Source organism: Panthera pardus, unplaced genomic scaffold (genome assembly GCF_024362965.1).
Source record: "Panthera pardus isolate Hobbes unplaced genomic scaffold, ASM2436296v1 HiC_scaffold_17, whole genome shotgun sequence".
In the NCBI taxonomy this organism is placed as follows: domain Eukaryota; kingdom Metazoa; phylum Chordata; class Mammalia; order Carnivora; family Felidae; genus Panthera; species Panthera pardus.
In genome coordinates, this window is record NW_026526732.1 from 97,420,905 (window position 1) to 97,434,218 (window position 13,314).

At 36.2% G+C, this 13,314-nt stretch overlaps 1 protein-coding gene across 29 annotated transcripts in view; it reads left to right on the forward strand.

Moving 5' to 3' along the window:
- DST (dystonin) overlaps nucleotides 1–13,314 on the forward strand; it is a 491,438-nt gene that overhangs the window by 427,302 nt on the left and 50,822 nt on the right. For all 29 annotated transcript variants that reach the window (XM_019457466.2, XM_019457473.2, XM_019457470.2 and 26 more), the window contains 5 exons: nucleotides 4,783–4,902; nucleotides 5,105–5,212; nucleotides 7,224–7,442; nucleotides 11,100–11,303; nucleotides 12,495–12,726. In XM_019457466.2, coding sequence (XP_019313011.2) covers nucleotides 4,783–4,902; nucleotides 5,105–5,212; nucleotides 7,224–7,442; nucleotides 11,100–11,303; nucleotides 12,495–12,726 — 883 coding nt within the window. The remainder of the gene's footprint in view (nucleotides 1–4,782; nucleotides 4,903–5,104; nucleotides 5,213–7,223; nucleotides 7,443–11,099; nucleotides 11,304–12,494; nucleotides 12,727–13,314) is intronic.

A 13,314-nucleotide genomic window follows, 5' to 3' on the forward strand; every position in this document is an offset into this window, starting at 1 on the left:
CCCCATACTATTTTTCACTGGAGTCTTTTTTTTTTTTTTAAGAGAAAGAGAAATAGATTTAAACTAATATTAACACTAACAGGCTGACTTTATTTACTAGGACTGTCATATAAGTGCTGAAAATTGCCTGATCACAAACAAGCGGGGTGGTTTGTCACTTTGTTTTTTCAGGGACCAGTAGAGGAAAAAAGTCATTACTGTTAAATTTTATTCAGATATCTTGCAGCACTTGCACTCAGGTACAAAGGCCTGGACTGTTCTGCCCAGTTTCACATTTGTTAAGGGAATCACATAATAAAGTTTTACCTTGAAGTTTCATCGTATATATCTTGAAAGTGAATAATCTAACCATGAAGGCTCTTCTACTTGTTTTTCATGAGGATTTCTTTTTTCTACATTGAAGCTCCTGAATTAGTTGAAATTTTTTCCTTTCCTTTTCTTTTTTTTAAATTTTACTTTTAAGTAATCTCTACCCCCAACATGGGGCTCAGACTTGAAACCCCGAGATCAAGAGGCACATGGTCCACTGACTGAGGTAGCTAGCCAGGTGCCTTGAAATCTTATCTTTTCTTTTCTTTTCTTTTTTTTCTTTTCTTTTCTTTTTCACATTGGTGAATAATTGCTAATGAGTAGTTCCGTTTGAAACTAATATAAAAATTACTGAACCAGATTAAGATACAATTTTTCATATGGTCTTTCATATGGATTCTTTTCTGGAAGCCACATTGTTCTGGTTTGTCCCAGTAGCAGAAAAAGTAACGAATCAATGAAAAAAAAAACATTTATTAACACTACTGTCTGCAAACCAGGAGCCTTTTCAATAAGTTTTATGAAAAATGTGGCTTCGCTAAAAAAATAATGTATAAAGTTATGGGAAATACAGGAAAAATGAGTAATTCTGTTTGAATGTATAAATGTACACACAGTCATTTTAGAAGGACTGCCCTTATAAAGGAGCTCACCCCACTCTGTGGACTAAAACTCTGAATTTCTGTCTGGAACAAGTTCAGCATATCATTGGTCCTCTTAAATGTGTGACACTTGAAGGACAGCCCAATGTGGCAAATGTGTTCCAATCTGCTGTCCAGACACTATGTTAGTCTTAAAGCAGCCTGATTTTGCATCGTGTTTGTTTGTTTGTTTTGGTAGGTATTGGTTTCTATCAGATTTTATTCAGGCAGCAGTTTAGAGGTTGTTAAGGAAAGGTCTGTTAAGCCCTATCTCCTCCTTCATATCCTTATGCAATTGAGTTGTTTTTTTGTTTTTTTGTTGTTTTTTTTTTTTTTTTACACCTCTATTGTATTCCTGGCTGGGACCCATTAGTTACATGATTACTAAATTTTTCTTCTATCTGAACCATTGACTAAAAGAAACTGACCTGCAAATGGCATCAGTATTTATTTACTCATTCATTATTTGGCAAAGGTGAAAACAAGTGGGTTCATGATATATAGGAAAAAACTGTAATAATTTATAATATTATTAAGTATTTTTCACTTCTATAATTTGTTATTCTTTCTTTGTGAGATGGAAAGTGTAACATTACTCTTAATCAGTGCTATTCAAGTCTGTGCCAGGTTACTGCTGGCAGATTATTTCCTTATAATTAAGGGAAGTCCACTGATACACTTGGAAAATATTATTTAAAAATAAATTGTACCCCATGGTGATGAGGGTACAGAAAAACTTGCCTTGTGGCTGTATAAATCAGTATATCCTACCTGAAGGACAGTTTGGCAGTATATTATCTAAAAGGAAAATGTGAACTGGAGCTCACACAGAGGTTATCCACACAGACCTTTTGTTGTTGTTGTTTTTAATTAACTTTTATTAAGATACTTGTAGATTCACATGCAATTGTAAGAAATAAGATAGAGACAGTCACATTGTACCCTTTACCCATTTTCCCCAGTGGTGACGTTTTGCAAAAGTATAGTACAGTATCACAGGCAGGATGTTGATGTCGATGCAGTGAAGATACAGAACATTTCATCACCGTAGGACTACCTCATGTCTCCCTTTTATAGCCTCCCACCTCTGCTCCCTCCTTAACTCCTGGCAACCAGAAGTTATTTCTGCATTTCTGTAATTTTATCATTGTTTAAAATATTTGAGGGTTTTTTTTTTCTACAATCTCTTTCTCTTCTCCTTCTGAGACTCCAACAACAGGAATGTTAGATCTTGTATTATAGTTCCACAGGTCCCTGAGGCTCTATTGATTTTTTTTTTTTTTCCTCCAGTCTGTTTTCTATTATTCAGCTTGGGTAATTTCTGTTGTTGTGTCTTTTGCTTCACTGATTCTTTCCTCTGTGCCCTTCATTGATCTCATCCTCTGATCTTATTTGTTATTATATATTTAAGTTCTAAAATTTCCATTTGGTTCTTTATATATCCTCTTTCTTTGCTGAGGATTTTTGTTGCTAAGGCCTTCTGATTTTTCACATTCATTTCAGTGGTGGTTAAAATTGCTCATTAAAGCATTTTTATCATTGTTCCTTGAAAATTTTTGTCAGACAGTACTAACATTTCTGTCATCTAGGTATCGGCATCATTGATGATCTTTCTTTAGTTCAGTTGGAGGCCTTGGTTCTTGCTGCTAACTTAGGAGTTTTGGGTCGTAATTAAACTTTCATTTGGACTGGCCTCCTCAGGCACCACTCTGGCAGAAGAAGCTGGGGGTACTGCCGGGTGCAAGCAGAAGTCTACGTTCCCCACTCAGCCTCTCGTGACACCTGACATGGGTGCTCCTCATCTCTGCCGGCTGGGAGTGGGGATTAGACCTCCAGCTGTTGGAGCAGTCTTTTCCAGCAGCTCGGTGAAGGTGGCTACATTAACCACAGAGCCGTGGTGAAAATCCTGACTCTCCACTAGGCCTTCTCTGAACCACCCCGGAGGAGATAGGGAGGGGCAATTCATGACTGCTTGTGGGGGCTCCCCACATGATCTCCACTGATACTGTGGGCAGGAGCTTTTTTACTGGCCAGTGGCACCAAAAGTTGCATCTCCCTATTTGGCCTTCTCTGACATCACCCTGGCAGCAGTGCCAGCACCTTGATATGTAGGCTCATGAGCACGAAAATGTAGGCCTTCCTTGGCATGAGTGTGGGTGAGACCACAGCCTTTTTTCCTGTGGAGTCTAGACAGAGTGGTTATCGTTTAAAAGTTCTGTGTCTTGCTAGGATGCCCCTTTCCTGGTCATCTGGCTGAGGGGGCAGACTTCTCTTGGGGTTTTGTCTGTGCCTCTTGGTGTTTCCGGGTTCCATTTTCTCCAGTGTCCAGTCTAGGACGTGTGAGGCAAGAAGAAAACCCAGAGAATTCACCACTGTGTTGTTCCCCGGGCGCCAAGGTCCACAGCAGTTGTGCTGTCTTCTGTCTTCTTTCACAATCTTATGCGTGTTTCGTATGTAACGTGGGCGTGTATGTAACGCCTGGGTATTTGTAGGTGTGCTTATGAGGAACAGGGAAAGCACATCTCCGTCTTCCCGTGAGTCTGCATTGTGTCACAGAGTGTTTTAGAAGTATGAATTATTTTCTAACCTACTATCTTATCTCTACTCTTCTCTCTCGTCACTTATATATCCCCTGCTCTCATCTAGATTTCCAGATTCTCTTGAAAAATTAAAAGTTCTGGCAGTACTGTAACTGAGTGCTTGCAATGTCTGTTTCCCATTAAATCTTCCAACTAAGGCCAATGTTAGTTACCATTTACCATTGGTGCTTGTGGGAGCACTTTGCTCATTTATGATACCTGCTTGGTTCTAGAAGGCATCGGGTTCTGTCTCATGCAAGGTAATGAAGAAGTTCATGCTCTTTGACTTGGTAGTTAACTTCTAGGAATCTACCCTGAAGAACTAATTGAAGATGCCAGCAGAGATTTATATTTATTACAGGTCTGTTTATATAATAGCAAAAAATGCAGTGTGCCTAAATGAAAATATCCACGTATGCTAGAATACAATGATGTTATTTAAAATTCACATTTCAAAGAATATGACATAGGAAATGTTCATAATAAATGAAAGAGCAGGATATGAAACTGTTTATACAGTATTATCCCAGACTTTTATAAATCTTTTTCAACTTCTGGAATAAAATTCACTAAAATACCAACAGTATTAACTCCAGGTTTTAATTTTCTTCTGTATATTTTTCTGTACTTTATGAATTTCTACCATGAATTATTGTTAAGACCAGGAAAATAAAACCTCGTAAAATATTTAAGAACGCTCTTGGAAGTGAATTATTAAATGAGATATAAAAAATTTTACATGAGACATTTGCAGGTATACTCTACATACACAATCATACTTTGCACATACATTTATACACACATAGTATGATAAATAAATGGGAATATTTCATGAGTTTTGCTAGGAATCTTATACGTCAGTAGTGGAGTGCTGTCTGCATACCATATGGATTAAAGTGATGAATGCAGTGATTGAAAGATGATACCCACTTTCTTAGCTGTTTAATTTGGATAGTACTCTTACGGAGGAAATTCTTATAACAACCAAAAAGAAGGTAACAGACTTAGCTGTCCCAGAATAATTAATGCCATGTTACAGATTCAATGTGTTTTAAGAGCGTGTGTTTAATTATTCTGTGGGAACCTCTCCTTTATAACTTGAGTCATTACCATGAATTATTTCAGGATGCCATGAAGAGATAAGCTCAAATTTTCCACTTGTGTAATTAGGATATTTTAAAAAATCTTAGGTAGGTATTTTTCTGGCACCAGTTACAGGAACTTACTGACCTAATTATTCATCTTCTGTTTAGTTTGACCAAGCAGCTGATGCTGAATTATCCTGGATTACTGAAACTGAAAAGAAATTGATGTCTCTGGGTGACATCAGGCTTGAGCAAGACCAGACCTCTGCTCAGCTGCAGCTTCAAAAGGTGAAGAAGTACATTTCCAGTTATATCAAAATTGCTTGTTAACGTGCTCCAATCTAGAACGTGGGATTGCATGATTTACTTTACAAGACCCTTTTAGTGTAACTTGGTATTTTTAACTACTTTGCCTGATTGTTTTCATTTTAGTCACACAGCCTCTCTCTCTCTCTCTCTCTCTTTTTATCTTTATTCTGGTAAATCACAGAAATTCACCATGGAGATTTTGAGACACAAGGATATTATTGATGAGCTTGTCAAATCTGGACATAAAATCATGACCACATGCAGTGAAGAGGAAAAGCAATCAATGAAGGTATAATCTTGTCTGTGTGGCTGCTGCTGAGACCCTCAAATAAATGGCATGTATTGAGTGCTCAGTCCTAGAGCAGCACATTTTCTTTATCCACAGCTGCCATTTGGACATCTGAATCATGAGATTTAAATAAGGCATTTTTTCAAGCTTACAGAGTAAAAGTAAAAGGAATATTCCTTAAGGGAATCACCCTGGGGACACTTTTTTTAATAGACACTAAAGCTATTAAAATTTGCATCCTTGAATAACTGGCACACGTTAAACATTCAGTTAATGTTAGCTGTATTATTGCCATTATTATCGGTATAAATTATCACTCTATATGTCACCTGTTGTCTGTATGCTTCAAAATATATGGTTCTGTTTAATGCTGAAATCCATTCTGTATAAAATTTTGGTAAGCTGTACAGGAGAAAAATGAGCTGAATAATTAAGAAAGCATCTGGTTTCTAGACTTCTAATTATCCTTTAAATTGATGGAAAACCAGTCACAAGTAAAAATGTTTAGTTCAATTCACATTCAGACATCTCAGCAGTCTAAAGAAATTAATGTATACTAATGCTTCTGATAGGAAACTATCCCATAACAAAAAAAAATATGCAAATGTTTATGCCTAAGATTACACTTTAAATAGTATGCATTGGTTTCAAGGTGTACCATGGACAAAGTAATAGAATGTAACTGTATATTGATACTACTTTTATTTATTCTGGCAATTTACTTATTTATAATTTAATCTTTCCTTTATTATTTTTATAAAGACTGACATGAAAAATAGAGATCATCATGAAATATTTTCTGTGTCATTCTGTGGTTTATTAGATTCCTGTTGTGCTTTATCTTCTGCTATTAGTTTATGATGTAAATTTATACCGTAATCTAGATCACTATGATCACCCCATAAAATACAGTGTATAGTATAATGTTGTACTCTGATTGTAATATATGCAATTAATTTTGCTAGCAATTCCTCCTATAACTTCACTTGTGAGAGGGAGTCTTTACTTTTGGCCAGAAAGTAATGTTAATGTCGCTAGACTCATATGAGACTTGTTTTCTAGCCCAGAAGGCCTATACGACCTAGAAGGATAGTTGAAGAATTTGGCTTATTATGTTTGGAGAGCTCATTGTCTTTTTCATAAAAACCTGAATCTGTTTATTTATTATATTTTGGGTTTTGTCACCTAATATTTCTGACGGGGGGGAAGGGGGGTGCTTGTTCTCTGTCATTAAATCCCATGATTTTTGATGACAATATAAAAACCTGTTGTGTGGATATATCTTGATCTCCAGTTGTACTTTTATGGTTCCACATTTTTGCTATTTTTTACATATATATGTGAAAGGTTTTTTTGTTGTTGTAAGATACAACATTAGCATAGAAGGGATTATTATTCAGCCTTAAAAAGGAAGGAAATCGTGCCTTGTGCAAAAATATGGATGAACCTGAAGGATCTTTATTTTTCTTTTTAAGATTTTATTTTTAAGTAATCTCTACACTCAACGTTAGGCTCCAACTTACAACCCTGAGATGAGGAGTCAGATGCTATACTGACCAAGCCAGTGAGGAGCCCCCAAAGGGTCTTTTTAAATTAAAAATGAATGTTTATACATAGAAATAGTTACAATCTAAATACATTTTAAAATTTTTAATTAATTTATTATTGAGAGAGAGCAAGAGCATGAGCATGTGAGCAGGGGAGGAGCAGAGAGAGGGAAAGACAGAATCCCAAGCAGGCTCCACACTGTTAGCACAGAGCCTGATGCAGGGCTCCATCTCACGAACTGGGAGATTGTGACCTGAGCTGAAGTCAAGAGTTGGATGATTAACCAACTGAGCCACCCAGGCGCCCCTAATCTAAATAGGTTTTAATGATTTTTTTCGTTTAACATACATCTGTGAGTGCCTGCTTTGCACTAAGCATATAGTGCTAGAAAAAACATTCTGGAGTATATGTGCTGTTTGGCCTGTTTAGCCAGCTAACCACATTTCATTATCTTATTTTCTAGAAAAAACTGGACAAGGTGTTGAAGAACTATGATGCCATCTGCCAGATAAACTCAGAGAGGTATCTACAGCTAGAACGAGCACAGTCCCTGGTTAACCAGTTCTGGGAAACATATGAAGAACTTTGGCCATGGCTGACAGAGACACAAAGAATCATCTCTCAGCTTCCTGCCCCAGCCCTCGAATATGAAACTCTAAGACAACAGCAGGAAGAGCACCGGGTAAGCTGGGTATTAAAGAGAATGTTGTATTCCCCATTGAAAGAGAACCACGATGGTTATGCTGTTTTTCTAGTATATGTGCTGCCAAAGTGAGCACTGGGATGGTGTTTTTTAAATGCAGTTAGATGTTTTACATTATTTTGGGGGGTTTTAGCAATATTGTATTCTGGTCTGCACAGTTGCTTACCTCATATTGCTCACCTGTTTTCCAGGGTTACAGTGAGAAAGACTCATGTGGGGAGGCCACATTGTGTATGTCATTAATTACATCCCAGCTTTCCTAGAATAGTATGAAGTATAAGCCTTCCTGGTACAAAAGCAAAGTGCTCATTTTTAAATGTTAGCGAAATAAGCTTTTTGAAGTACTTTGAATTGATGCATGTTGAATTGCTTTTAATTTACATATGTCGACTAAGTTTTATACTTAATATGTATTGGTTGGAGACCTCTAGAATATAAGCAAATAGTAGAAATACATCAAAGCGGCATCATACAGACAAGGCCATTGAGCTTGGAGGAAATTGACAATATGACAGCGTGTCAAAACACAAATAATGTAAAAGCTAAGTCAGTGAGAAGGGAGAATGCTAAAGGTGCAAAGACAAGTTGTTTCCCCATTTTTTTTTAACCTTATGTGCATGGAACTCTTTTGATGTTTGTTTTTGCTCCTATAAGCGTATACGATTAAGCTAGAGAGTATATTTACATCTACAAATATATCATGTTTTAAACATAAATAAAATGGCATTATGAAGCCCTCATTTCAGCAGCTACTTAAATATTAACATGGCTTAAAATTTTGCAAGGGTTTGAATGAGAGAGAGGGTTCAAGACTGTCAGAAAAACTCTGAAGTTGTTGCCGTCATGGATGTGTGAACCTAGTTGCTGTCTCCCAGATCTATACAAGATGTACTCTGAGATTAATCATGCGTGTGTGCAAGTGTGCGCATGTGTGTGTGCACGCACACAGGAAGACTTTAACTCAGTGGTGTATTACATCATTGTTTGAAGAATGTGCCACCCTTATTTTGTTTGTTTACTTTTTTAATGTACTGGCACTGAAGAATATCCCTAAGCATTTGTTTAGAAGGGCTTTAGTCAACACTTTAATGCAAAATGGAAATTTTAAGTTCTATCTAAAGCAGCAGGAGAAAGACCTAGAAATTATGTAGAATTGAATTTAATTTTGGTATAAAGGTTTCTTCGTGGCAGAAATCCTGATGCCTATCCACTGAATAAGTTTTAATATAAAATGTTAACGTGGATTTCTTCAATTCTGAGGTGAGATTTGAGCAGCTGTGTTTCTGTCATAACATCAAATAATGGAATGAGATTATTATTGAATTATTACTGAATTTCAAAGTGGAATTAATTTTCCCTTTTTAGCATAATCTTTCAGCTCTCAAATGTACAGTTTTACGTATAAAGGAACTACAAAACTTTGTAGCTGAGTCTTCAAATTATTCAACTAAATTATTCATAATATTTACAGCCTTGTAGAACAGCCTTTCTTTTGCAGCTCCACGGCCTTATCCTCCGCTGTATTTGTTTGGGAAGATCTTCTAGTTCGTTCTGATCAGGAATGAAAAATGGCTCCAAGAACCAGTTATTATATGGTAGATACATTGAGGTCACACTCATTATCTCCATTTGACTCGACCCTTATGGCAGTATGTTGCCAAGAATCATTTTGTTACATATGAGGCAGAAGACATCACCCATTGGGCCCTTTCTCCACACACACACCCAAGTAGGCATCTGGTAGTACCAGATGTTTAAAAAAGGAATGGTCTGAAAAAGGGTCATCTCAGTACTTCCCAAACTAAGGAGTTTCACAGTGGTGCTACACAAATGAGATCTACCTACATGCTAGGCAACTGGGGACATCTCAGCAGAGATCTCTCATTTTACCTGAGAGTCTCTTGATAACTCAGAGTGTAAACTTGATTTACCAACATGCCTTGTAGAGTACTGAAACCAGAACGTGTGTAACACATTGCTTTTTTGTGAGATTGTTTATTAGCTGTTACTACCATTATTACCTCCATTCCTTAAGGCAGCATGAATAGATGATCTCATAATATGAAACAAAAATAAGAAAATCTCAGCCTGGACCACTCAGGAGCTAGATCACAGACATCCTTATGAGCAGCATGTTAGATTAGGACCAACCCCTTCTTTTTCTTTTAACGGAATTTATGTCTATTTAGCTGTTTTTTAAGAGTTTGGAGACCATATTCAGAAAAACTTCAAAAATAGCATTGTATTCAAAAATACATCATTGTAAATTTTAAAAAATAAAAAAATAAAATTAAAAATAAATAAATAAATAAAATAAAGGATTTAAACCTTGAAAAAAAATACACCATTGTTAATGATATGCCAATTTCCTTAAAAATTTTCAAAATAATTTATATGACTGATTTTAGTGAGCACTTTCAATAAGTATCTAGATATGTGGCTATCTTGGCGATTCTTCTTGATGAATGATAGAAATTAAAATGTTTACAGGAGAAGATTGGTAGCTTTCTCTAGACTGTCTTTCCTGAATATAATTTCTCTCAGAGAAGTTTTTGTTAGGGGCTAGGTAGCAAATAATTTGGAGATAAACCTTCTGGTGAGGACAAGAAGCTTCTGATTAAGGATCCTAATCACTACTGTGGTACAAATGGAAGGCTCCTCAATGCTGCAGGGAGGCTACCCTAAGAGAGACCTGAAGCAAAGATGGGTGTAGCTTTGGATCTGGTCCATGAACCACTGCTCAGTGGAGGCTCTGGGTTCTACGGAGTATAGATATTCTAGATTTATTTGCCTTCCTAGAAGGAATGGGGCTCCATTACACACCCACTTATTGGCATAAATATCATTGTATCTCTTGATTAGATGACATTATGCAAAATATTTCATGTGTCATATATTTTTCTTTCAACACACCTTACCAATAATGCTCAGTATACAGACATGTCTGATAGATTGATTACCCTGTAGCCTTTAACGTTTTAAAATACAGATGGATTTAGTCATATGTGTATATTATAGGTATCACATATATACATATAATGGAGTCATACTTGGGTATATGTAATGTAACCTATATATACACATTTTATATTGGTTTAAATATATACATAACTACAATGCCTTATGGCCTTATATCCTCTTAACTTTTTCTCTTGGCATTATGTCTGCCTTCTGCTGAACTTCTTTCCTTTTCTTTCCTTCCCTTTCTTCCTTCCTCCCTTTTAAAGAATTTTTGCATATATCATGAGTGTACAGAAAGGGACACCGAGAGTTATGGCTTAATCTCTATAGGTTGGGGACATAGTGAGTTCATAATTCTTTATGTAATATGACCCTTGTCAGAGTGTGTACTGCTCTTGATAGGAAATGCATAATGAACTGGGATTCATTATTTCACTCAACGAGCAGTTTTGTACGTACCCTTAAAGAGACTTTGACGTGACCAGACTATTGTTTATTCTTTGTGTCAGGGGCATCTCTTGCTGGCAAGGAGCAGTATGAGCCGTCCTGTGTTAAATGCCTTGTGATGGGAAGGGTGTTTGGAGTTTCTTGCCAGCTGGATGCATTGGGCATGTAGACAGCTGTAATATGGAAGTGTGACCCTGAGATACTGAGAAGCTGTTTGGTTTGTTATAGCAACTGCGAGAGTTGATAGCCGAACACAAGCCTCATATAGATAAGATGAACAAAACTGGGCCACAGTTACTGGAATTGAGCCCAGGGGAAGGCTTTTCTATCCAAGAGAAGTACGTGGCAGCTGACACCCTTTACAGTCAAATTAAAGAAGATGTCAAAAAGCGAGCTGTGGCATTGGATGAAGCTATTTCTCAATCTACTCAGGTAATCATTTATACCAGAAATATGACTGAGTTCGTTTAAATGGCAGAGCATGGAAAAACATTTTCTTGGATCTCCTGATTAAATTTGAACCAGAAATATTTCACTACATTAAATCTGAGTATTGAAGTTTTTGCCTCTCAAAAGGGGTATTTGCTCGGTCCAATCCTTATATTTCTCTCTGCCTGCTTGCAGATACAATACAAAATAATATTCAATGCCTTAAAAAACATACAACTGACATCACTATTCAAATATTTAATTAAGTGTCCATCTAAAGTAGAATGGAATATTTGCCACTGGGAGAGCTAAAAGAAAAGTGCTATTATCATTATTAATGAGACACTCCCATGAAGGCAATAAGAAGAAAGACTGTGTAGACTGAATTAGAAGGAAACAATATAGAGTTGGAAATTCATGTTTTTCTTTTTTTGAAAATACCTGTTTTCAAGAAGTTGAATTGGAAATTACCTACAGATTTTCCATCTGCACAGTTGGGCTTTTGTTATTATATACACTGACAGTGGAGTGGGCCATTTTTCGTAATCCTGAATGATGATTCTTTTAAAACTGAGGAGAGTGTAAAATCCATGACTGAACAAGGTTTTATGACTTTGCTTTATTGCCCATGGTACCTTTGCAAACAAAACTTTAAACTTCTTTCATGAATCTGATTATGTGTTTGACCATGAATGGAGCTCAAACTTCTGTTCTGTCAGGGAGGTTTTTGTTTGGTCTCATTTTTTAACATTTTTCAGTTCAGAAAATTTAGAACTTAAGAAATTCATGTATTCTAATAAAAAATGTTCTTGAATCTTACATTTAATAATATAACGTTTTTAGGATGTCAAAATAATGAGTACAGATGAATAAAACAGTTTTGATAGAAAAACACACAGCTTATTGGGCTTAATTTTTAAAATTAATTTGAATTATGATAAAATGAGGCAACAGGTAAAATGCTGATGTCAGCTAGTCCAATTATATATTAATGTATGCTGTTTCTTTCTTTTTTTAACGTATACTGTTTCTTAACAAATACACTCATTTGGGTAGATATGTTAACAAAGTAGCTAAGATTTAATTCTTGATTGTGACATTAACTATATGGGGTTTTTTTTTGTTTTCATTTAAATATGACATTTGATATCACAGGTCTTTTCCCCATAAATGACCCCTTTGATTCACTTCTAGTTCCATGACAAGATAGACCAGATCCTTGAGAGCCTGGAACGCATCGTGGAGCGTTTGAGGCAGCCGCCTTCGATCTCAGCTGAGGTAGAGAAGATTAAGGAGCAGATCAGTGAGAATAAGAATGTGTCAGTAGACATGGAGAAGCTACAACCATTGTATGAAACACTTAAAAAGCGGGGAGAGGAAATGATTGCGAGATCTGAGGGCACTGACAAAGACATATCTGCCAAAGGTAATAATTTCAGAATAAGGAAACAACTGAACTTTACCTTTAAAATAATTCTAAATAATTCTAAACATTTAGAATTGTCCTGGTGTTTACGGACGGTCCAATGGCATAACAAAATGCCAGATTTTAGAAAAGGTACTACCATTGGGGTTGAAGAGCTATGTACATAAATCCCTTGTTAATGTTTTTCTGTGTCACAAAGTGTGCCATTATGCAAAAGCCATGTGTTCTTTGGGACTTCTAAACCAGTTGTTTAAAGCATGATGCTAAGGGACAAATCTAGGTTTTGTTTTTGTTTTTTTTCTCATTACTAATTACACACTACTTTTTATAATGCGTACAACAGACTGGGTATCCTGTAGCCACAGAAATGGCAACCACGACCTTAGCCAGCCATCTTAAAGATAAGAGCTGGAGGTCAAAAGGAAGAGTACATACATGGATTAGTGGAAGTTTATAAGGTTACTCTAGAAACAAGCCCAAAATACATATCCTACATTGTTATATTCCTGAGACTGAACAGACATCAGTATTTTTGATTTGGAGAGCTTAAGTGGTTATTTCATTTTCTTTGGAATGAAGGTCAGCCTT